The sequence below is a fragment of the Fistularia commersonii genome, chromosome 23 (assembly GCF_037954325.1).
Source record: "Fistularia commersonii isolate RoL2024-O1a breed Wild chromosome 23, RoL_Fcom_v1.0, whole genome shotgun sequence".
NCBI lineage: Eukaryota > Metazoa > Chordata > Actinopteri > Syngnathiformes > Fistulariidae > Fistularia > Fistularia commersonii.
Genome location: NC_141306.1, coordinates 3,251,433 through 3,275,606, shown reverse-complemented (window position 1 = coordinate 3,275,606; position 24,174 = coordinate 3,251,433). Strand labels below are relative to the sequence as shown.

General features: G+C 42.3%; 1 protein-coding gene across 3 annotated transcripts; it reads right to left on the bottom strand.

Moving 5' to 3' along the window:
* Positions 1–538: 538 nt before the first annotated feature.
* On the bottom strand, positions 539–23,786 carry pam (peptidylglycine alpha-amidating monooxygenase). Of its 3 annotated transcripts, XM_086170130.1 has the most exons (27): positions 23,721–23,786; positions 21,183–21,297; positions 20,967–21,101; positions 20,665–20,785; positions 19,460–19,517; positions 18,326–18,413; positions 17,601–17,692; positions 16,775–16,858; positions 16,281–16,329; positions 16,108–16,175; positions 15,247–15,327; positions 15,093–15,169; positions 14,536–14,639; positions 14,176–14,393; positions 11,790–12,065; positions 10,538–10,667; positions 10,163–10,279; positions 9,252–9,324; positions 8,672–8,882; positions 8,242–8,445; positions 7,871–7,989; positions 7,106–7,202; positions 6,941–6,991; positions 6,302–6,544; positions 5,215–5,274; positions 4,973–5,095; positions 539–4,042 (listed from the first exon to the last, which is right to left on the bottom strand). In XM_086170130.1, the coding sequence occupies exons 3-27, from the start codon at positions 21,059–21,061 to the stop codon at positions 4,014–4,016; spliced, it is 2,868 nt and encodes a 955-aa protein (XP_086026256.1). In that variant the 5' UTR covers positions 21,062–21,101; positions 21,183–21,297; positions 23,721–23,786; the 3' UTR covers positions 539–4,013. The 3 variants fall into 3 exon arrangements, with proteins under 3 accessions (XP_086026256.1, XP_086026255.1, XP_086026257.1); XM_086170129.1 differs by lacking the exon at positions 539–4,042 and having other exon boundaries at positions 4,663–5,095; XM_086170131.1 differs by lacking the exons at positions 539–4,042; positions 11,790–12,065 and having other exon boundaries at positions 4,663–5,095.
* Positions 23,787–24,174: the final 388 nt, after the last annotated feature.

The following is a 24,174-nucleotide window of genomic DNA, read 5'->3' as shown; positions in this document are numbered from 1 at the left end:
CACACAATTATATATACACACACATATATACATATGTACACACACACAATTATACACACACACACACACACTTAAACTTATAACTTCACTTTAAACTTGTCAAATTTTCCAGTCCACAAATGGAAACACTTACTTGTTTATTGTCCTTCCAACACATGAGGGCTCTGCTGTTTTGTTTTGCATCTACAAAGAGACGTAGTCATATTCGGCCTTGACTTCCTCTCCTGCAAAGTGCAATGGGAAAGAATGGAGTTTTGTTTTTTCTGCACCATAAAATTCTCCCACAGACCCATGTAAATATAAATAAATATTACAAATGATGTTTCCATTCAGTCTTTCACCGGGATCATTCAACTCACCTGATGAAGAACAGAGCAAAGTCAGGGCTCTGGCACTTTGCCTCCAAACGTTAAGACGTTGGCTGTCAGCTTCTCACCCAGATAACAGCGAGGACAAACACAGGCAGTTCATCAGGAGTGTGTGTGTGTGTGTGTTTGTGCATGTGTCTGTGTGAGAGACAAATAAACTGACAACGCTGTGATGCTCTGCAGACACTTTATTACACAAATAACATTGTTACTGAAAATAGTACCTTTGCAGCGAAACCAGTGTGTCACAATAAATATCAGAGAGCCCACGCGTGACTGCGACATCAGAGATGCTATTTCTATGGCATGCCATCAAATAAATAAGTCGTTTATATCAGTCAAACAGCAAATTGAGAAAACAAATTGAGTAAAGGCCTGAGGATCGAGAGTGAAGGTTGATGAGATGAGACAAAATTCCAGAATATATACTGAAACGCCACATGCTTGTGAATGACCCGTCTTTGTGTTTTCCACGGAAGTCATCTCCTGATGTTTTATGGTCGCAATCTCACTTTTAAGCCAAAAGATGTGAGTGAATCATTGACGTGCACGTCGAATCTCGAGCGGTTCCGCCACGACGCGTTCACAACCCTGATCTGAGTCGGTTCTGTTCAAATGGATCCTGAACTATCACCGACCGATGGTCCCCTTGAACCTGGTTAACCTCAGTTTGTTGTTCTCAGTCTTCTGCAAAGGCGTTTTCAATATCTAGTATGAAGCTTTACTGAGTCGTACTAGAAATTTAAAAAAGTTTTAGTACAAAAAAACAAAACATGGTAGCACTTCTTTGTGTGTGTGTGTGAGAGAGAGAAAGGCTCTATTTACCAATCTCTTTGGATGCAAAGAAACAAATCGGTCTCAATCGGTGATGACAAAATAGTCCCAATAGGCCATTTGTTAGTGTTAAAGTTAAAAGTACTTGTTTTTACTAGCATACCTATCACAGGAGACACAGACGCAGCTTGCATTGATTTAGTGGGGGAGCTCACAAACCCCCTAGTGGCCACAAACAGAAATGCATACCAACACAAGTAAGGCAAAAGTAGCTGAAAATAATAACAAATAAAAAATAACTATAAATCTGGGGAGTGATGATTTACAAAAAATGGTCCCGTAATGTTATTTTCTTTACATTATCAATGTTTTTTTTTTTTATTGAAACATATTGGCATACAAGTCCAGGGACTCGGAGTTGTTGTGGCGCTGATCCATGCGGATTACGCAACAAATCGGAAAACTCGCAGGAAGTACAAAGTACCAATATGGAGAAGTGACACTTTCCATCTCAGCTGTGATCGTTTCCATCAGGCTAGCCTACATTTAGATAAATGCCGGACCCTGCTTGTGGCAAAAACAAGCACCTTTAGTGAAGGGACTTCGATATTGACAAATGGCCTCTTGAACTACTTTGTAGCTACTGGTCCAGCAAGATACTGAACTAATTGCAATCTGTTTTCATTTCGCAATAAACGTCCTTGTGTTGCTGTCCAAGGTGTAACAGTTCCAAAGTGCCGAAATGACCCTTTTGCAAAACATGATTCATATGTTTTGTTGGGAAACTGGACGCCTTCAGGAAGCAGCTTTCCGGAAGTTAGTTAACGCGAACGCCATCGCTTTGACAAGCTGCTGCTTGTCAACTTTTAATCGCCGGACGTTTGGAGGCAGTTCACCGAGCGAATCATAACCCTCTTGGTTCAGAATAGGGAAGAGGACACACCTTTTCAGCTAAGCCCTGATCTGTCAAAGTACCAAGAAGTAACTCCTCGTGTAACAATTCAATCAAAGCTTCGTTGAGATTTGAATCACTTTTAACAACAGTTAACCTCAGAGGGACACAAGTTTCTCTGAAGTCAGTTTTTCCTAAAAAAGAGGCTCAAGAAGATTTGGGGGTCAGGATCATTTTGATGCATAACACCTTGCACTTCGTAAAAAACAACCAGGGCGACTATCTTACAACACATCCGACTTGGAATTTGATAGTTCGTAGTCAACTCCCTTAATTTTACTTCATCATCAAAAATGGAACTGAAAACACACCATGTTCAAGACTTTTATATATGTTTTTTTTTTACATACGTGCGGGTGAATTGGTTCGCTGGCATGTTTTGACCGATGAGCTGTGAAGTGTTTACTTTGGACAAAAAGCAAACATTTAAAAGGTGTAATGGAGTACTGACGTATAAATGGGCACAGTGCTGGAGACCGGGCTGTTGAACGATGTTTGATTAACAGTGTCATCACCCCCAACCACCCGACACACATATATACATCATGTTAATAATATACTTTTTCCCTCTGACATCAATGGAAGAAGAAAAAAAAAAAAAAAAAAAAAAAATCAATATAGTTCAAGCTTTACTAGCAGCAGCCATTTTTAACCCGTGGTATATTTTTGTAACGGCAGGTGATGACCGAAGGCAAAATGCAAATGTAAAAAGGCACAAAATTACAAGTGAAAATGTCACTGAGCTGAGAATGGTTGGAAACAACACTACCTGTGTAAGTCTACGTCGTGGAAGATTTTGGCAAGGAAGAAATGCACTTTTTCTGTCAAATAAAACTGCGCATATACGGTACATACATACATCAGTGCTGTGAAAATATTCATTCTCAAAATGCCAATGCAACTGCGACGTCGATCCCGCCGACCGCGACCAGGCGAACCCGCTCCGGCCGAAGGCTCACGTCTCGAAAGGAAAATTGAAATGGAGTGGACACTGAACAGCGAAAATACGGGTCAAATCACCAAACAGGTGGACGGTTATATTCCTCCTATCAGGGTCCTGCGTTGGAGGCACGAGCCAAGCGACCAGCACGGAGTCAGCTCTGACATGGACAGAAACTGCGAGCGGAAAAAAAAAATTATAAAAAAATGGGCGGCATAAATGAAGATGTCGTTGTCGTCTTGACGGAGCGGAGTGGTAGGATTTGTCGTTGTCATTTTTGAGGTTTAACACCCGAGGCTTTAAGCCGCACAGCATTCAGGGCGGGACGTAGTGACGGATCGCTTCAGGACGGAAAAAACGAGAAAGACGAAGACGAGGAGGAGGAGGAGGAGGAGGAGGAGGAGGACGGGCGCCTGTGTCGCCACGAGGCCTTACATTCATTTCACTAGAAAAAGTTACCTGTGATTTATTTCGTTTTATATTCATAGAACTGAATATACCATATTTGTTTTGTTAGAAAGTGTTGGCGCTTGCTGACAACAACAACAACAAAACTTTGGCAGGTCAGGTGTTCAGTAGAGGTATTGTCAGCAAAATATACTTTTATATACTTGTATCAAAAGTTAGTCCGCCTTATACAAAAAAATGGCCCTTTTATTAAACTTTTTTTAATATTTTACTTTACAAAGTATATATGAGCAGCATTTAATTATGATCGTAATCATTTCAGCAGAATGTTGTGTAACTAGTCCTGATTACGCCAATGCATGAAATAAAATGACCATTAAGTGTGTTTGTAAAGTTTTTCACGCCAGCAACTGACAGCTGACATTCTCATCGACTTTCCAGATTGCGAGTAACGCTAGCTTGTGCGGTGTAAAAACATCCGCTGTTACCGTCTGACCTGTCGTCGAGCGTCGACTACTGGCGCTTGAGATTGTCCGACTGTGGAATCCTAGCGTGTCTGATCATTACTGGTTCAGATAGCATTTAGGATTGGTCCCATCTCTGAAAAACAAAAAACGACCGGAACAGCAACACCAATAAATATCTCTAGTGCAGGTATTTTCAAACAAAATACAAAGGAAAAAAAAAAAAAAAAAATGTGCAAAGGATGAATTCATCTTGGCTGGTCGGCGTCTGCGGCTGCAGCCCTCGCCGTTTCTACGCAAGAAGCAGCAGGAATTGTGTTGAAGGAATTCACAACTTCATCACAACCAAGTCTCACTAATATCGGTGCGTTCTAGTGTTACCGCAACTTGCACTGGCTTTTTCAGGTGATTTCGAAAGGATCCCTCATGCAGCATATGAGACCCCAACGCGTCCCTTATGGAGCGGAAACGAGCAACACCGAGAACGGTTGCACGTGACCCGTCTTATCTGTGTGACCGGGGGGGGGGAAGGTCGCAGATGGGGTGGAAACATGCGGAAAAAGTAAAGCGTCGGCGGTCTTAAAAATGGCTCATGTTTGTTGTGGAGCTGCTCGTGCTGGTCGCGGCTCTGCCACAAAGACTGGACCCCGATTCCAGATTAAGCTTAAAATACTGGACCACTTTTCATTCTCAGGTAAATCATTGTCCTAAAATATCCAGTTGTTAGAGATTAGTCAAAACAATGGACATTGGATGAATTGCTACCGTTGGCATTCTTTTTTTTTTTTTTTTTTTTTTTTAATTTTTGAGCCGACCCGGGGTGGACGGTGTCGCCGAAGCTGATTCAGGACCGCGGGCAAATTAAATTAAGATAAAATAAATCGTTTTTAAGATACCAAACTATTCTTATGTACAGTAAATACTTAAATATTTAAACAAGAAGATTGGCAGCTAACACAACAGATACACAAAATGACATACATCCTGGCAATGAGAGCTGAAGGTCGGGCTTAAGAGGAGGACCGAGGAGGTGGCAGGGCCGAGTATTCCTCGTTCTCAGACTCACTGCTTTCCTCGTCATTTCTCTCCTGGTCACTGCCTTCGGTGCTCAGCTGGTCAAAACCCTGGCGGCTGTAACCCTTGTGGGACGCAAAGAAGTTGCCGAGGTTCAGACTCCCCACCGCTTTGCCTGACGGAAAGGAGGAGATCAACATCACCGGCGCGCTCAGATGAAGGCCAAAATCCACTGAAATCATTTGATTAAAAATGATTTCTTTGTAGGTTTGATGAATCCCTGTAACCCCTTACCTCTTATCTTTCCCAGGATCCCGCCCACGGAGGTGGGTTCACTCTTCACCTCGTGGCGATCTGGAATAAAAACATTAAGCGATGAAAAAACATTCATTATTATCTATTCCAGTAATCCTGTAAATCAGGGTTGCGCAGGGAGGGGAGGGGGGCTGTCTATTTAAGAACACACAGTAATTCAAATACTTACAACTGACAATAAAACACATTAAAAACCATCAAATGTTTACTTAAGGAAAACATTAATTCTTTATTATCTATTCTGCAGTTAGGGTTGCAGGAGTGATGGAGCCTAGTCCAGCTGTGATTGGGCGAAAGGTGACGTTCACCCCGGACACACAAACATTCGCACGTCATGGAGAGACGTACAACCATCCACACGTCCTGCTTTTTTTTTGAGCGAGGAAAACCCACAAGGCGGAGGAGATAAACACTGATTTTGAGAGAATATTATAAAAAAAAAAAAAATCAGCTGTTACTCTCTTTGCTTCGCTCATGGATTGCTTATATTTAATGTATTTTTTGTTGTTTTCATCTCACCCAAGACGACGATTATATTAAACTAAAATTCAAAATATTCTCAATATAAATACCTTTCACTTCCCAGTCACTATTTCTTTCACTGTTTCATTTTTTGTTTGCCTGAGATTAAATTCACTTTCCAGCATCTTAAGAGCCTGATGAACTGCAGGAGGCCTATTAAGTTCTTAATTAGACTGAAGCAACAATTTTTAATTTTAGTTTGCAATTCCTGTGTTGCAGTACTCACACTACGGCTGTGGCTCAACAGTTTAAAAAGAAAAGGGAATTTGACTTTGGTGGAGGGATTTTTTTCTGCAGGTATAATTCTTAAAATGCACTCGTATGTAGGAAACTATCACATTACAAGACGCAGCTCAGAATATGACAGCGCCCCACAAAACCTTCATGACTATGACCTAGATTTAGGAGATTATTGGTGTTACTGATTTGAAAAAAAAATAAAATAAAAAAATAAATGTAGAAATGTTCAAAAAAAAAAAAAGAAGATGTTTTAAATTAAAAAAAATAAAATAAAAATAAATAAAAAAATCAACCCGATACATACTGTTTTTCTTCCAGCAGATAAAAACCCCGATGGAGATGACCAGCAGAAGAGGGACGAGGAGAAGGGTAGTGATGATGGCCGGCAGCAGGCTTTCCCCTTTACTCGGCTTTGGCACGATCTTTTTCTTCTCCTCCTTTTCCTGCGGCGGGGTTTGCTGAGCCACGGCTTGCTTCTCCTGCGGGGCCGGGATCTTTGACACGTTGTGGCCCGGCCTCGTCTTAGTTTGGATGATCGTCTGCATTTCTAAAAAGAAAGAAAGTTAAGGATTAACAGGGGGGGTTGCTAAACTGGAAAGAGGTGTTTTACGAAGCGCGATCGGATTTTTGGTGCAATTTTTAAAGCCTTTTGAATCAGTCGAGTGGAATTTCATTAAATAACAATAAAACAAGTGCATGATCTTCTGGTAGATTTTAATGCCAAATATAATCTAATGCTATTCTCCTTTTTTTAAAATGACCTCACAGCAGCTGATGGTGTCAGATTTAGAAAAACAACAACATGATAGTTTTACGGCAGAGATATCAGTATTCGCTTAGTGATTCCCAGTTGTAAACGGTAAAGTATCGCGATGGGCTCATGATTATGAACTTGTGTAGGTCATTTCCTCAAGGTGAAACTCAAAATATGGCGAACTCTCACCTTCAAGTTCCTGAACCTCGATCCCGGCCTTTTTGACAGAGCGATGTTCTCCTTCAAAATAAAGGTGACGAAAAAAAATTACATTTAAAAATTGAATGTTATCCAATCCACTGAAAACAGCGGTCAGCTTAGATCATATCAGCCTTAATGGAAAGTGAATCTTACTCTCCGTGGTGAACTTGAAGACGGTCTTACTGCCGGCATCTCCGACAAACACGCTGCCGTCTTTGGCTTCGACAATGTCATGAGGCATTTTAAACTCCTGGAAAGAAAGAAAAATGAAGCTTAATACAAAGTGCACGCGCTAGAAATGGATCAATGAAATACTGCGGCTTATTTCCTGTTAATCACAACGACCAGGATGAGACAGGGTAATGTTTCCTGACGGTCACTATGGCAACAGGTGCTCTGTCGGCAGTTTTTGGGAGACGGGACGTCCCTGACCTGAAGCTAATGCTGGTTTCACTGACAATACAGCGGCTGGGTTGACGTGAATATTCTGCATATATTGTTTCTTTATTAATATTTAAAACTACATTATGTACAGTGATGTGAAACAGGTATTTCTTTATCCTTTTTTTTTATTATTAATATCTAAAGCGACATTATATACAGTGATGTAAAACACATATTTATCCTTTTTTTTTAACTATTAATATTTAAAGCAACATTATGTACAGGGATGTAAAACAGGTATGTATCCTTTTTTTTTTATTATTAATATTTAAAGCAACATTATGTACCTTGATGTAAAACGGTTCAGATTTTATGAGATGCAAGATAAAAAATAAAAAAACGGAACTGGCTTGATTTAATTGTCAGCTTCCTAAATATGAGATAAATGGCCACTGGAATGCATTTATCTGTTGACCATTAGTGTGTGTGTGTGTGTGTGTGTGTGTGTGTGTGTGTGTGTGTGTGTTTGTTTACCATTTTCTCTGGCCGGAAAGTGTCCAGCACATCCTTGGTTGAATAATTTATCGCAAAACCTCTGAGTGGAGCTGAGTGGCCATAAGGATATTCTCCATTCACTGCAAAGATTACGCCATCTACATGCACGCGCGCACACACACACACATACACACACGTGGAAATCTTGAAGGAAAAACAGCTATTTCACAATATTCAAGCATGACTGTGATTTCTGAGTAAAAAAAAAGGAGAGACCAAACATTGAGTTTTTTGGGGAAGCTAATTTAAAACAGTCCCGGCTCAAAATCCTTTGGATATTTGCAAATACAAATATCATGTTCTAGATAATGCCCTGTAGTATGAATAAAGGGGGTTATCAGTGAACTCACCTCCAGCAGGACTGTAGTTGATGGCGAACACCTCCCCACCAAACTCCTCCTCCTTTATTTCCTTGACAAACTCTCCGGTTTGGGCGAGGAAGCACTGGATCCTTCCGTTCTCCCTGTCGGCCACGCAAACCTCCTTCCTGTCGGGCAGGAACACCAGGCTGTGGGGGATCTGGAAAGGCACGCGCCTTCTCCGATCTGACGAGCCTTGAGAAACAACAAGAGTTTGAGTTCCCTGAATCGCTTTTTTTTTTTCTATACTTTTGTAGAGCGTTCAAAACACTGAAAAATGTTCCTGTCTCATGGTAAACACAGTCAAGAGCTTATCAATATAGAAACTAGCTGCAGAGGACAGTTGTTTATGAAGTCATTTTGACTGAATTATCGTTGATAGACTTCACTGGAGGGAATGATGAGTCGGGTTGGTACCTACCTGCGCCCCACTCAGAGAGGTATTCGCCATCCGCTGAGAACTTGAGGATCCTGGCGTTACAGTAACCGTCGGACACAAAGACGTCTCCGCCCTCGGGGTCGACGGCCACGTCGGTGGGCTGGCAGAAGTGGCCGTGGTCACTTCCTGGCGCGAAAGCTTCTCCCAGCGCCAACAGGATCCGGTCTTCGCCGTCACTGCTTACTTTTAACACCTGATGAGAGCAGAGAAGAGATGTCTGGTCATCCCTATAGCCTTTTTTTAAATGATACCATTATTTTTATCCTTGTTGGTCTCGGCCCAACATTTTGGTCATTGCTATTGTCACTCCGTTTATGTTCCTATCCTCGTTGCTGTCGTTTTGGTTGTCTATTTTCACCCATGCCTTCCTCTCCATTCTGTTGTCCATTGGTTTTCTCTCTTATGTCTATTTATTTGTGGATGCCTTTTGCTATCTTCTAATGGTCTCTCTATTTATTTTTATTGATATTGTTACGCTGCTGTGACAACAGGATTTCCCCGATGGGGATCAATAAAGTTTATCTTATCTCATCCTTCAGCTGTGATATCACGAATGACTTACCTGATGAAGGGCCACATCGGTCACCCAGTAATTATTTTCCCCGTCTGCTGTTATCCCATGAGGCAGGTAAAATCTGCAAAGGAGAGGAAAAGTACTGCTTGGAAAAATATTGTCTCCTCTGTACATACGGCAAACTTTTATGACAAATCTTGTCTTTTTAATCAATCTGTTAATTCACTCATGAAATGCAGTGGCGATGAGAGGTCTGCCTCTTGACATGATACAAAATAAAGAGTGAAAACAAATCCGAGGGAAAGAGCTTGCCATTTGCTAAAGCTTCCTGAGTTGGACTTTCAATTAAAGGACCAGCATTTGAGATTTTACAGCTGTGTTTTTAAACTATTTCCAGTTCTGTAACTATTTGGATTGGATCAGGCACCGATGAAACCGCTCTGTTAGGATTGGCCGAAACAACCAGCTCAAATAGGTTTAGGAAATTACTCGATTAGGAAAGTACTTCAGAAAATAAACCTAAAAGGAGGTGGTCGGATGCCACATGTATCCTGCATGTTCCAATTATTTCAAAGAACTTGGTCTCTAAATAAAACAATGGGAAACCGTAACATCTTATAAGGAAAAAACAAGTGGCAGAAACTGTAAGAGAAAAAAAATGGTTTGAGGAAGTGAATATTCAGAGTAACAAAATCCAGCTTGTCTTGTTTTGAATCGGAAAATATTCATTCTGACAACATAATTCAAAAATGCAAACGTAAGAGTGTCAAAGAAGCAGAAAATTCATTCGCTAATAGTGTCGTGTGCACCAGGCTCGGTGCAATCCACCGAGTCGGAGAGAAACGTTGCGAGATACGTGGTGTTACATAAAATGCTGCAATGACACCGTTCCCTTGGCTGACACTCGTCGTCACGACTGAGAAAAAAAAAAAAAAAAATCCAAGCACAGCAGAACTCACATGTTTCTTCCCGAAGCCTTCAAGATCTCGCCATCTGTCGGGTTGACCACCAAAATGGTGGACTGCTGAATTGGGCCTTGGAATCTATCCTGGTACCTGGCCTGGCTGTCAAACGAGCTGAAAAACGAGACGATGGAGATGCAACTTTAGCCCGGCGTCGGCCATATATGCAAACAGGAGAGCCGCCGCGGGAGCCTGTTAGCAATCCGGTATAAATAGTAGCTTCTGTCAACATTGCATGGACTAGTACAGATACAGATGTGTGTGTGCAAAACACCATGGAGATTTTCCATATCAAGCTGTCGTAAGTATTGGATATAAAGTGTTAAAGAAAATATGAGGGCAAATCTATGCATATCATGTCAGGTGACTTACTCTGCACCCCAGTGATGGTCACCTCTGTGGAAAATCACCAAATTAGAGTCGGCGTCAAGGGCAAGTCCGGACACCTGGCCCAGCTGGAGAGAACTCTGCGGCCAAGACAAGTCCTGTTCCAGATGGTACCCTGACACACACACACACACAGACAGACACACACGTGCACATGTGTTGAAGTCACCTCAGAGCAGCGTTGAAATATCACTTTAAAAACTGAAATGATACGAGTCCGCCTCGTTTTCTGTGTTCATCGGTCAATCTTTGAGCAAATATGACCAGTTTACTGACGCAAGTTAGGTAGTTCAAGCAACCAATCGAGATATCGCTGATTTATCAGCCGCGGAACATGACACTTTTACTCTCCATTTAGCGCCATTATCTCAAGGCTAATGTTCCGTACGACGGAGCTATTACACTAAAACAGGAGCTCGGAAACTACAGGAAGTCGTAATATCCTTCCACGGGCAGCTTATGGAGCGGCAACGAAGGATCGTCCTCACATTTGTAACACAAACGTAACACAGTAGATTCGAGGTCTCGGCAAATTACCGAGATTTTAGACAGTTACGTGATATGCATGGTACTCGAGGGTTTCATTTCAAAGATCGTTCCTGATCATGGGCTAATCTACAAATGATGGATTGCAATAAGTATGGGGAAAGAAAATATGGTCTCAGACCATCTCGAAACAACAGGATCAAGGACGTTTGTCGTTTTGATAGCACGGAATGGACGTCGGACAGAATTACACTTTTCTTCAAACCCTTGTAGGATCAGTAGGAACATCTGATGATGCAAACAACAAGCAAAGCAAAAGGGCGAAGCTGTAAATAATGATTGCGTCAACGTGTATTACTCAAACTATGAGATTTGGTCTCATAGTTTGGTCTGAGAGGTCAGGCCGCCCCTGCAGACGGTATAATAACCTGAGGAAAGGATCGTCCCCTGCATTTTAAAAGCCTCCAACTCAGCTGGTGTTTCAGTCCAATCAAACTTCGATCAAAATCGGTCATTTTTTTTTCTTCATCAAGCGTCTCACTATGTAGAAACTATTACCGAGTAAATTAACGGTAGAGTCCATTCACTATTCGTTTCAGGTTTTATATTATCAGTACCATATTCCTCTTCTATCAAGGTCAGGTCATAACCAAAGAGATTGTGCGAAAACACGTACAACGTATGCCCAAAGAGTGTCGAAATACTGCACCACAAACAAGATGGCTGTTTATAAGTGGCTATTTGGACCCACCTTGTCCTTCAGATAGCAGCTTGCTCCTTGGCGACTTGGCAGTGGCCTCAAGCTGATGGAATTTGTGGACTCGGTCCCTCGCCAAAACCGGGTCCTTCCCACTTTGGAAGGCTAGTTTGTCAGCGGGAGCGCCCGTGTTTTTCTTTTGTATTAAACTATGGATCTGAGCTACCAGCTCAGGCTGGACTTTCTGTGTCTTGCTGAGGTCGTATTTATGACTCTGAACTACATCTTTGCTCTTGCCTAGCAGCTTGGACATAAGAGAATAGAGGTCACCTGCATAGAACAGAGAAAAAAAGGACAGGAAGGAAAGGAAATAAAGGACAAGGACACTAAACAGGGCAAACGTAGCTGCCTTGTCAGGTCTGGAGGCTGGTAACGTTATCAGATGGATATGGTAGACGACTATACAAAAGAGAACTGCTAGGAAAAGGAAGTGGGAATGACAGGAAGTGGAGTGGACAGGACTCTATAAACGCACATGTACTGGACATTCACGACCTCGATCATACATCAGGTATTAGGGTTTAATAAGGTCAGTGCAAGAAGGGCTGCGGTGAGACCTCGCGCCGTCCTCTCGCCCTCTTTCGTCTCCTCTCTTTAGAAATCCCTCTCATTGTGTCTCGCTCTCCATTTGTCTCTCCTCCTTTCAGCAAACTCTGCCTCCCATCACAATGACGGATGTCCTTCAGCAAGCCAGAGCAGCGTGCAGAGTGAAAGCCACAGGCAAAACCAACCCGTCAACAGGTTTTTTTGGGGTTTTTTTTCGGAAGGCACGCACAAAATTAGCAGCGCCCCGGAGAAAATATTACTTCGGTTTTCTTCAACTGGAGATGCAGCAGCAGCGGCAGCTCAGTCCATTAGCTGTCAGGTCATAGCTGATGGACATTAAAAGCATCTGCTTTAAAAACAAAAATGTTTTTGCTCATGTGAAGACCGAAATGGTCTCGCTAATCTGAAATGATCTGACCAGCTGTCTAAACCACACCTCTAAAGCCAAGCGCTAGGGTTTAACGCCAACCTGGATTTGTTTCTTATCTATTATGCGACAATGACAACCACATTAATTTTTTTTTGAATTTTTAATAACAGTGCACAGATTTGCTCAAAGCATTAAACCCCAGAGTTCTCTTTGCTACCATCCTCACAATCTTTCTCTTGTTAATTGACAACTGGCGTGGGTGTCTAATTATTGGAAAGCTAGCTGCGGGTACGATCCTGCATCTTCCCCGTCATTTAGTTGAAGCCACTAGAGTCTGAGCGCGGGCGGAGATGCATCGACGGCTGGATGAAAGTGCCGTCCATTCACACACAGCGAGCGTGAAAAGTATCTCCAAGAGAGTGTCCATATCTGGCTCATCAAACAACAACGCTGATGAGTCGACAAAGCGATTACGAAACATCCGTCTCGTTCTAAAATCCAAGCTTTTCCTGATACAATGGACTATTTACTTTAGCGGTAAAAGGAAGAGTAGCCAAGGCCGCTTCAAGACCGCTCACATTCACTGCAGGTCCCTGCTCCGCTACTCAGCTAGTTTCCTCCAGCTATTATGGCATTAATTTTGCAGGATGGACTCGAGACTAAGACTAGTGTGACAAAAACCTCCTCCAGAGTGGAAAGAAGCAGTTTATTAAAACAAAGAAAGGATTTTTTTTTCCACTTTTATAGCCTAACGGCTCCGTCGGTGTTGCAGCTGTAACATTTTCTGCTTTTTCAATTTCCTTCTGTATTATTCGTGCGAACTGTCATGTCATTTTTGCAGAGATGTGCAAACGTGAAATCCCCTCGGCCCTCCCAGATGGCCAGTGTGTCTGAAAATCAGCTGGATGGGACATTAAATGGACTTTAACCACCCAGCGTGCAAGCTGCTATCAGTGATTGAGCCGCCGCAGCTGCATTTTCTCTGGCGGATTCACACGCATGCACATGCACACACACACACACTGGTTGTGCTGATGTGTTTATCGTCTGACTGCAATGATTTGTTCAAAATCTGCCGCTGAACAAAACAATTGCTTACAGTGGATGCTGACAATGCGCAACACAAGACAATAAAAAAAAAAAAAAACAAACATTCAAGAAAAACAACTGCGAGGTTTGTGAACTTTGGGTTCGGAGAACCAAACGCTGCCGTCGCTGCAGCGCGGAGTCACATTCATCCTCTCACACATTCTTCACTGATCAGTGGATTATATAGAAAAATAATCACCTAATTTGCAATTGATATAGGATGCAGGTGTAAATGGAGCAACAATTCTCTATATAAAGTGATAATAACATGGTGATTGTATCTGGTCATGATCGTGCTGAGAGGTTGATGGCTAGAAGCCAGTATCCGTGCGGTTTCGTGTCAAAGTAGTAATACCGTCACTTCATCGAACTCACCCTGATCCAGGGCCTCCTCTGGTGTGTTTGTGTCCATCGGAGATTTGTTATCTTGGTGATCTTGGAAGGGAGAGGGTGGCGGCTGATTGGCTTCGGCCGGAATATGCTGGAAAAGCTTTCTGGAGCCGGGCTCGATGCAGTTCATGTAAGGGATGGCGTGCTTGCTGTCCATGTAGTACATTATGTAGAAGTTGCACATTTCGTCATCGGAAGTACCCCTGCGGATACAAGACGGGGAGATCTGTCAACAGCGGTGGTGTCTTGGGACGTCTCAAAGACCGCCGCAAACAAGCGCTCACTGATTGGACAAGAATTATAGCGCAGAAAAGCTTGAGCAGTGAGTTTCCCGGCAGGACTCACCCGATATATGTTTTGACGTTCCTGCCTTCACCGGTAAACACACATCTGGCTGCGATGGTGTCGCCGTATTTCACGTTCATCTCCTTGTCAATTGGATAGAACGCCTGTAGTGGAAAAAATATATATTATCTCAGTGAATGCCATACAGCACACCCTTGAAAAATATGGATCAACTGAAAAATGATTTATAATTAAACCGTCAATCATATTGAGAAATTCAACCCGGAGGGAAAAAAAAAAAAAGTTTCTTTGTTAGTTTGTCATTTGCAAGAGGAGGGAGCGCCGACACATCAGAGAGCAGCTTCAAAACAAAATTCATCATCACCGTCACCTATTCTAATCCTAACTCCTCTTATCTGATAGGATTTCCCATCATTGTCGATTGAGCCAAATCTCTCTCTGCAAAACGCACGAAAATGCAAGAATCCGAGGCCGAATCATAACAAAAAAGGTACAAATTTGGATGCGTGCCATAAGGTTAACGCCAACTCGGCCGAGCAAATTTCGGTCTACCCGGCGGTGTTAGCTGTCACTTCTGTCATGGCGTGACGTCGTACCTGCGGCAGCTGAGGAGACTGTTTCCCAATCAGGCTCCACTTCCCATCGCGGATCCTGTAACCGCTGACCACTTTACCTGCGAGGGAAGCATTCGGCAGTGTCAAACCTCCCCGATCGCAAATACCGAGGAAGAAAACCTTTCATATGACTCACCCAGGTGGTGTGTGTGTGTCCTGAAGGCGAACGGGTAGATGGGGTACGAAGAGTACTCACAGGCGACGTCTGCGTTTGTAACTTGGGATCGGGATAAAAATAAAAAATAAAGGAAAAAGCGACGTCAAGGCAGATTGTCGTTCTGCCATTTAATGATTTCCGACAGCGGAACGAGGGGACTGATGTCTTCCTTTATTCAATGGGATTATGCATGGATTAAAGTTAAAACATTACATTTCCCGTTAAGCAAAAAGAAATTTGTGTCACTGCAAACCAAACCGGATTTGATCTAAAAGCACGTTTAGGTGACATTAAAATCTACTGTCTGTGAGAAAGAATAACTGTGCAAGACCTTGGGCAATCACCCTTCAAAAACGAGATAACGCAAGTTAAGTGTGGTATCTTAACTTTCAGTTAAAATTGTCCCAGAATTGAATTTCGGGCACTATGACTGGTTAAAAATGGGGCCGTAACCAGGCTGTGTGCAGCGGTTTTTGAAATAATCAACATTCCTGTGGAAATGTGACCAGTTGAAAGCATTTCTAGCTCTTTCACTTTGAAGGAAAATTGTAATTAGTCCCCAGTATCTGCAAAACCCTGTGGTCAAACTAAGAATGCAGGATTCTTCATTTGATCCTAAGTAAGAGATATTTAATTATAATAGCTAATTGTGATGACGAACCACTGCTAACCTTGCCACCCATGAACACTATTTTTTTGAGTTCGAATCAGTCGCATGATTTTTATCCTCGCTGTCGTAAGCGGGCTTGTGATCCGGGCACGGATAAGTGGCGAGAAAATAAATGGATGTGCAAATGGATTTTGGGAAAATGTGCATCAGAGGGGAAAAAAAAAAAATACCTTTATTTCCTGGAGCGATAACTGTGTCCATAGACAAGAGAAGATATATTCCAGCAATAAATGGCTGCCTTTATGAAGAGGAGGGGGAAAAAAATAAATAAGATGTGAATAAAACACAGGAGGAAAACAAGCTCAAACCAAAAAAGCCCATTCTTCGAAGTAAACACACTCACGGTTTGGATGTCATCCTCAGTGTGAGTCCTGAACAGTCTTTGTGATGATCTGTGGGCAAAAATGAACCCCAAACTTGCAGTGAGTTTTTCCTTCCCTTCCAGCTGCAGTTCAGTTATATTTCTTTAAACTACAGGACTGTTGGAATTGAACATGTCTTTTAATATGCTAAGAAATTAAGTGCATAGCCAGATGTGTATTTTTACGTTTTTCAATCCGCACGTAAGCACATCTGATACCATCTGTGTGAAATATTGCTTCGCTATCTGAATGTGTTTCACCCTGACATTAGACATCTGCAGCCGGGTAGGATTAAGGTTATGGTTAGGTATTAATAAGATAACAAGTTTATGTCAGGTTAAGCATATCAGAGGATAAATGGTGTGAGTTAGGGAGAGGATTCGGTGCAGGTCTGGGAAATACACATTGATAGGGGAACGTGAGTCGACGCGACGCTAACGTTGCAACGTGTTACATCACCCAGGTTCAAACCTACCGCTGAAAGAACTGGCATCTCCATAATGGATCTGGAGCACAAAGTAGGATGTTCCTGAATTACGTCCAACTTTAAAACCAACATCTGACGGGACGACAGAGAGCAGGGGCTGAGGTCAGACATTAATCCACACAGGTATACAGAGCGGATTAAAAGTCGAGAACAGATGAGCGTACTCCAAAGATACTGCTGCTAATCTGGCCACAGCTGTAATCTTGAGCTCCTGGAGCAACGGTTTGGTCAGATTAACCCTTCGGACCATGACTATTTGGATCTTGCAGCTTACTGACACTTCATAATGACACCTGTTCATTGGACTTCCTGCGAGGCGCTATTTGCTACGCTACATTTTAAAGCTGAATATTAACAAGAACCAGCAGGATATGTACAAGGTATCATGATACACTTTGAAGTTTTATCTTTTCTATTCTATATTGCAGGAATCTTTATATATATCGGGTAAAATGTTGCGGTAGTCGGTTGATAATATTTCCTGGATATTAACGCAGTTTGACAAACAAAGTGGGTTTTGTAGAGCACCAAATGCAGCACAATATTGAGAAAATGAGAATAAACCCAACTTATTGCAGCAACGGGTTAATACATTTTGTGAACAAAATATGCAGCTCAAAAACTCAAAATGCATGCAAAATATTTGAAATTCTAATAAAAATAATTGAGGGTGGTCGTAAGCTTCTTTGATCATTCAAAACCACACTTGGCACGTTCCTTCTCAGTGACATGTATTTTCAGGGGAACGGTGTTGTGACGAAAAGAAATGCTCCTTGATGATGTCGGCATGGCAACATCCCTTTGAGAGCCCTACCTTTGGGTAATTTGGTCGGGGGTGCGTTCCGAGCCCAGGCGTACATGATGGAGGCTCCGTTCTCACACGTGCCTTGCACACTTCCACAGTCCCTGGAGAACGGAGGGAGCGATCAGATAGTAACAAGGTTAGATTAGAAGTTTGGAGTAATTAGATAGACAGAGAGAGGCAGAAACAAACACCTGCGGCAACTCCTATCTTGGAGTGCTTGAATGAAATTAAGACTTGAGAAAGCCGCGGAGACTAACGGGTCATTCAGTTGCTATATAACAAGATTATAATCCAATTTTTTTTTTCCACTTTAATAGAAATGTGTGTGTCCTGAGCCGACCCACGTGCCGCACAACTAGCGGACGGATGTAAAACAATGTAACGTCGTCGTATTCACAAAAGGCACGTGATGGGTGAGTGAAAATGTAAAATATCACACTCGGTGATGAGAGAAATCTGTTTGGCAACTGCATCACATTTTTGGCTGATAATAAAGACACATAGCGATTATAACGGTGCAATGTTTTGATTAAAAAGTAGTCGTTTGATGACATTTATGAGGTAATAAAAGACAGCAAAGAGGCACTTGAGGTGTTGTGTGGGTAATATCACCACAATAAAATAAACTTCATTATTACTGCGCCGTATTGCAAAGTGGACTCATTTCTTTTCACTTTGAAAACACAATGGAAATTAAAAAAAAAAAACATTTTGAGTCGGGAATTTGCTATTACCAATAGTTACTGGTGGAGAAGGGAGTCTGGCAGCCGAAGAGCAGCATGTGATGGACGGTGTCCATACTGGCCTGAGGTATGAAGTCCACTAAGATGGAAAAACATTGGAGACAAATAGTTAACATTTCATGCAACGCACCGTCTTCAGCTTCCCTTCTGGCTACGGCCGCTCAACTCCTGCTCACCGGATTTACAGCCCGAGCTTTTTCATACACACATGTTGACACTTGATTTCCACAGAGAGCACAGATCGAGCGGAGGCCAGTTAGCGTGGGGGCCGAGCACCTTTCGCTGGTCTTCGCAGTGCAAACAGACCCGTGTTTACACACCGCGGCGCCATCGGAACGGACCAGAGCACGAGAGGGTGCCGCACGGATTGGTCCGTATTTTAATTTCATTTGAGAGTGAGTTTGTGTTGGGGGTAAAAAAAAAACAAAATAACTAAAACAAAATGGTTTTTAACACATGGGCTCTCAAGTGCATTTTGGACCAAGTTGACCTGTGGCAGCTTCAGTGAACATTGACGGTGGAAATTTCCCTTCCCCAGTCGGGCCCCGCAGTACGCGCAGAGCCTGGTCGTCCTCGCGGGAGAGCCAGCTCACCTGGAGGAACACGACCTGGCAGGCTGTGGACGACTCACTACTCTGAATTTTATGGATTTGCAGGATATAGCAATCTTTCAACAGGTCTCTTTTGCGCAGGAATGAAGATATTAACCCATTTACAATGCACGTGCATGGCATTTTACTTCTTAGAATTGTAGTTTCTATGTAGCATTTATTATAATTGCCCCGGACGAACTTAATTCTTGTGTTTTAAATTCATGACTTAATCCACAGAATATTGTAATCTGATTCAACAATATTGATAACGTTATAATTCTGCAAGTGAACATTCAATTTTTATAGCTTAAAATAACCGTCGGAAAAAAATCCTTTTCGAAAAAAAAAATCCTCTTGGATGATTAAACCACGAAGAATATTCACATTTTCCGCTAGAAATTTCACATCTATTTCAGACCATTCCTCTTGTCTTCATGAACTGCAGCAAAAACTGCAGGTTTTCTCCAAAATCAGCTTAACTACAATATTTTTTGCCACTTTAATTTAAGAAAAGAACAAAACATGCACTTACCAATGTAAGCGTCATGACTAGTTGGCACTGGAAACGCCATGCATAGGTACGTGTCGGACTGTAACATGACAGAAAAGAAATTGGTATTCAGCACCGAACAGTTGCGGCAATTACGACGACAGAAACTCAATCGTCGCGGGTCTCGAGAAAAACTGTTTTTGATAAGTAATGCCGCTGCTCTTTTTTAAAGGATCTGTTTAAAACTTTCCGAGTGAGAATTTAAACTGCGTGTACATTTGGAGTTTTCCGTTTGAGGCGATACATGCGATACATTAATCATACATGCTTTGTGCAGATTCATGCTAATAACATACATAAAATAAACCATGAAATCTTCAGTAATGCTCTCGTTGACACTGCTTTCCAATACGCAGTTATTTAGCTATAAGGATGGATGAATTACTGCAATAATAAAAGTTATGCAATCAAGTGGCATTTAACTCAATACCCGTTCTTTGTATTCTGCACACCGCCAAACACTATTTCATTGTGACACGCATTCATTTTGAGAAAAACATAAATGCCATGATTACCATCGACGGCGCAGCTTGAAAATGAAATGATCTTTGAGCATTTTACTAGCAGCTTATGATTCACAATCAAGCGTGCGTCAATAAAAAACTGAATGCCGTGTTTACTTTGAGGAACAGATATTATTCGTCAATAAATTACAGCTTGGGAAACTGTGATGATGATAAACTTTTGTCTTATAGAAGATTATTTAAAAAAAAAAACAGCTTAGAAGAAGATGGTGTTTGATCACGTTTTTTTTTTGTCTGGGATTATTTTTTTTCCGTCTGCAAAGGTTCAATACACCTTCCGACAGCAGACATTTTACACGTGCACATCTGAGTGTGTGTCGATGAACATGCATTGACTTTTGATTTGTAAGAAGTGCTCGCGATGTATCATCGTTTTATACCGCCTTGAACTAAATGTGCCTGCTGAATCTGTAGCTCCTAGTGTTTGGATCCGGTCAAGAGTAAATATTTAAACTCCGAATCCCCGCATTATGTAGCCGAACAAGTCAGACTGGTGATCACGGAGGATGTGAAATGTAAACGAGTAACTGCAGAGACATTTTACAATGGAAGTTGTTGATGATTAACACTCCACACCATCTCAGATGACACATTTAATTCCTATGTTGATAAATAACCTGCTACGTGTGACATTATTCCTGAAGCGGGGGTAAGGTGACTCACCCCAGCCGGAGTGACACCAGGCATCCGGATGTCCACAGAGAAGTCGGGCGAGTTCAAAACCTGTGGAAAATTTGTCCTTGACTGGCAGTCACTGGGAAGGGATCCAACATTTTCCTGAGACCTGAAGGAAGGAAAACAGCAACAATGCTTTAGTTCCTGCTCTCCAACAACAGGGGAGCTGATAAACATGAAGATTTAGCGGTTTCCTCTCAGCGTGAGCATGCAAGTACCTCAACTGTGAGGGTAGTTTCAAAAGCTACAAAAAAAATGGGAAAAAAAAAACAAACAAAACTCAGCTTTACCTTTTGGCTCTCTGCAGCGCGTTTTGTGTTTCGTGGCTGTGGCTCAGACAAACGAGTAGCGACAAAACCAGACCGCGCACCACGAATCCCTCCATGGCTGTGCTTCTAAGAGTGTGTTGCACCGCTTCTGCAGGCCTGCAGGTGTGAAGCAGAAGCTGTCAGGGTTTGAGGGAAAGGGCGAGAGGTGGCGAGAGAGCGAGAGATGGGGGGGCCCACCTGCTTCGGTGCTCGGTTTGACGGAGGGCTGGGACGGTGGGACGAATGGTGGATCTCACTCCTTTAACATGTTTGTTTCACACTCCTCCTCCTCCAAGAATATGCAGAAGCCTGTCTGCAGGGGGAAAAAAAAAAAGCCCCAGTTGTGTCAAACCTACAACCTGGATAAAATGTTCAAAACATGTTACATTAAATGGCGATGCCTTTATCTGACCTGCAAAAGTACATTTTAAAAAGGACCCAAAAAAACTGTGACGTCTTTAGCGGACATGCAGAGTATGAACCCATTATTCATCAACATCAATGTTTTTTTTTTTCTTTTTTACAGTCTTGTCAAAGGCTGCTTTTAGGAAGCTCTCACCGGCGTGAGAGTAAGGTTTGCAGACTGGGGAAGGGAAATTGAATAGAAAACTAATTATTTGTTCTCATAATTGACATCTTTCATTCTGGCCGTGAAAAGCTTGCTTTTGCTGACAGTGAACTGTCAGTCACCTCCTGTTCGAACCGAAAACGGTGGACAAGATCGGCTGGATTCAAAATCCGGAAACTCAGAGAAATGTCAGCGTCATTATCACAGTAACACCATTTTACCAGCAGGCTATATTAACACATTTCTGTTTTCAAGGCCGCTTCTTGCTGGACGCACAGGTGTGAGAAGAATAAAAATTCAATCTAACTCTTAAAAACATGCAGCCGGGAGCCCCGTGAAAAGATAAACATCATCCGCTGCCATCTGAAAATGTCAGGTGTTTCAGACAGACGCCGGTCAGCTGAGACACTATCTGCATATCTCTGGAGGGAATGTTTGTAAATGATCGTTTAAAGGTTGAAAACCGTAGCCAAACGCCCACACCGTCAAGTCAAATCTCTCGTTTTAAAAAAAAAAGAAAAGGACAAGGAAACGATTAATGTCTCAGCTTATTATTGTCCATCGTAGCTTTCCAGTTCCAGCACGGTTCAAGATTCAATATTCAAAGTGTGAATCGTCATATGTACAGTCTGGAAGCATGTTTCCCTCTACCATGAAATTCTGATTTTGCTGTCCTCTTTGAAGCCAAAACAATAATTTGTAAGCTTACTGCATCCAAATGTAAACCGAGCAGTTGCAGTGGGTAGCGCTTCCACCTCACAGCAAGAAGGCTCGATTCCTTTCTGTGTTGAGTTTGCATGTTCTTCCCGTGTCTGCATGGAAATGCTGCGTGTTGAGTTTGCATGTTCTTCCTGTGTCTGCATGGAATTGCTCCGTGTTGAGTTTGCATGTTCTTCCCGTGTCTGCAATAGCTCTGGGTTCCTCCCACAGTCCATAAACATGAGGGAAGTTCACTGGTTTCAAAATGAATGAGTGAACGGCTGCATGTCTTTAAATGAACCGTGCGTGAGGGTGTGAACCGTCATACGCCTCTGTGTGACGCGAGGGTCAGCTTGAACGGTTGCAAGTCTCAACGTGACGTGTAACTGAGAGGGTGAATGGTTGCATGTCTCAATATGCGGCCCTGCAACGGTCAAGTCACTGGTCCAGGGTGAACCTCGCTTCTCACCTCTCGCCCAGTGACAACTGAGATCTGCGTCCGCCCCGAGTGCAGGATAGGCGGTGCAGAGGATGGATGAATGAATGAGCATTCCTGCAAGAGGCGGTTGCAGGAAATGCACTGAATTTATGCCGTATGCATGACAGATGATATCAGAGATCGATAAGGTGTTGGACGCTCATATAAAAGGGGGTAAAGTAAAGATGGCAGTGACTCACTGGGTGACTCATCTGAGAGAGAGCGGCGGTGACGTCACAGCGCGGGGAGGGAAAAGATCAGGGAAACTATGGAAACAGGGCCGGTCCAGTCATGGACCAAAAGCACGTACACACATCTCTGAGCCAACTCGGATAAATAAATAACTACATTAAATCCCCCCTCCAACCATTTTTTTTTTTTTTTTTTGAAATTGTCAGTAAATCTACAATGGCAGCTGAACTTCGGAGGCTAATTTGCACTGGTGTCAATGGAGTGATTAGCTAATATGCAAGCTAACCTGATGCTGAGATTGGGTAATTAACACAAATATATTGTTATTTTTTAAAAAAGTAAACGAGTTTTGCACTTGAAAAGCAACCGCAACACGCCAACACGTCGTTTTCGGTCGTCTTTCAAACGCATTGTTTTTATTTCTACATTTTTTAAATTATTTTTTTAAGCAAAACAGATGTCACGCCTCACCTAAACAGGAAGCGAAACGAGAAAAAAAACACACATAGCTGTTTTACGTGCTTTGCTAGGAGCGCAAAAACAAACAATGCAGAAACATTTTTTTTAAAACAAACACACCGCATCGGTAAATAACAACCGAAACTGGAACTTGGTCTGAATCAATTCTCAATGTAACAAGTTCTGACGTGAGCTAACAGCGTTTGACAGGTTAAACACGTCGCCGCATAAATCTGTTTAGATCAATATGCTTTGTCTGTAGCTAGTGTTAGCTCACGACTTCCCCTCGCTAGACGGTTTAAAAGATTTGTAAAAATGTTGAAGTGAATTCTTAAGGTACCTGTCCGCAGCAGATGGACGTCTTTGCAACGACGTTATTAAGGCGATAAGTGATCGGTGTCTTTACGAGCTACCACAGCACTTCCGGTTTGACGAACGCTTTTTTCAAAATAAAAGCATTTCTGCGAAGCAAATTGACAGAATGAAGAACCTCAAGCATCGCTCTTAACGTTCCTTTCCTCTCCAAGTTATAGTCTGGACTAATAAATAAGGAAAAATAAAAACAAAACCTCTCGGATCACACCTTAGAACACCTGTGGGTGGCCTGCCAACATTCTTCAATGGTTGCTTCAGTTTGTGCCCTAGTTAATCATCCTGATTAAAAAAGATTAAGATGGATACAGAACATATAAACTGACCATCAAATATATCATTTTAATAATTTTGTTCTGTTATTTTTAGAACAATTGTCTGCACAAGGCATTTCTTTTTATATTTTTCTACTTTATATTCTA

Excerpts from the sequence above, each read along its gene's own strand:
- pam (XM_086170129.1), bottom strand. The coding sequence starts at position 21,061 with ATGGAGGGATTCGTGGTGCGCGGTCTGGTTTTGTCGCTACTCGTTTGT. Across the intron at positions 16,330-16,774 it reads AGATGCCAGTTCTTTCAGCG|ATCATCACAAAGACTGTTCA; the intron begins GTAGGTTTGAAC and ends TTTTGCCCACAG. Across the intron at positions 10,668-11,789 it reads GCTGCTATCTGAAGGACAAG|GGTACCATCTGGAACAGGAC; the intron begins GTGGGTCCAAAT and ends TGTGTGTGTCAG.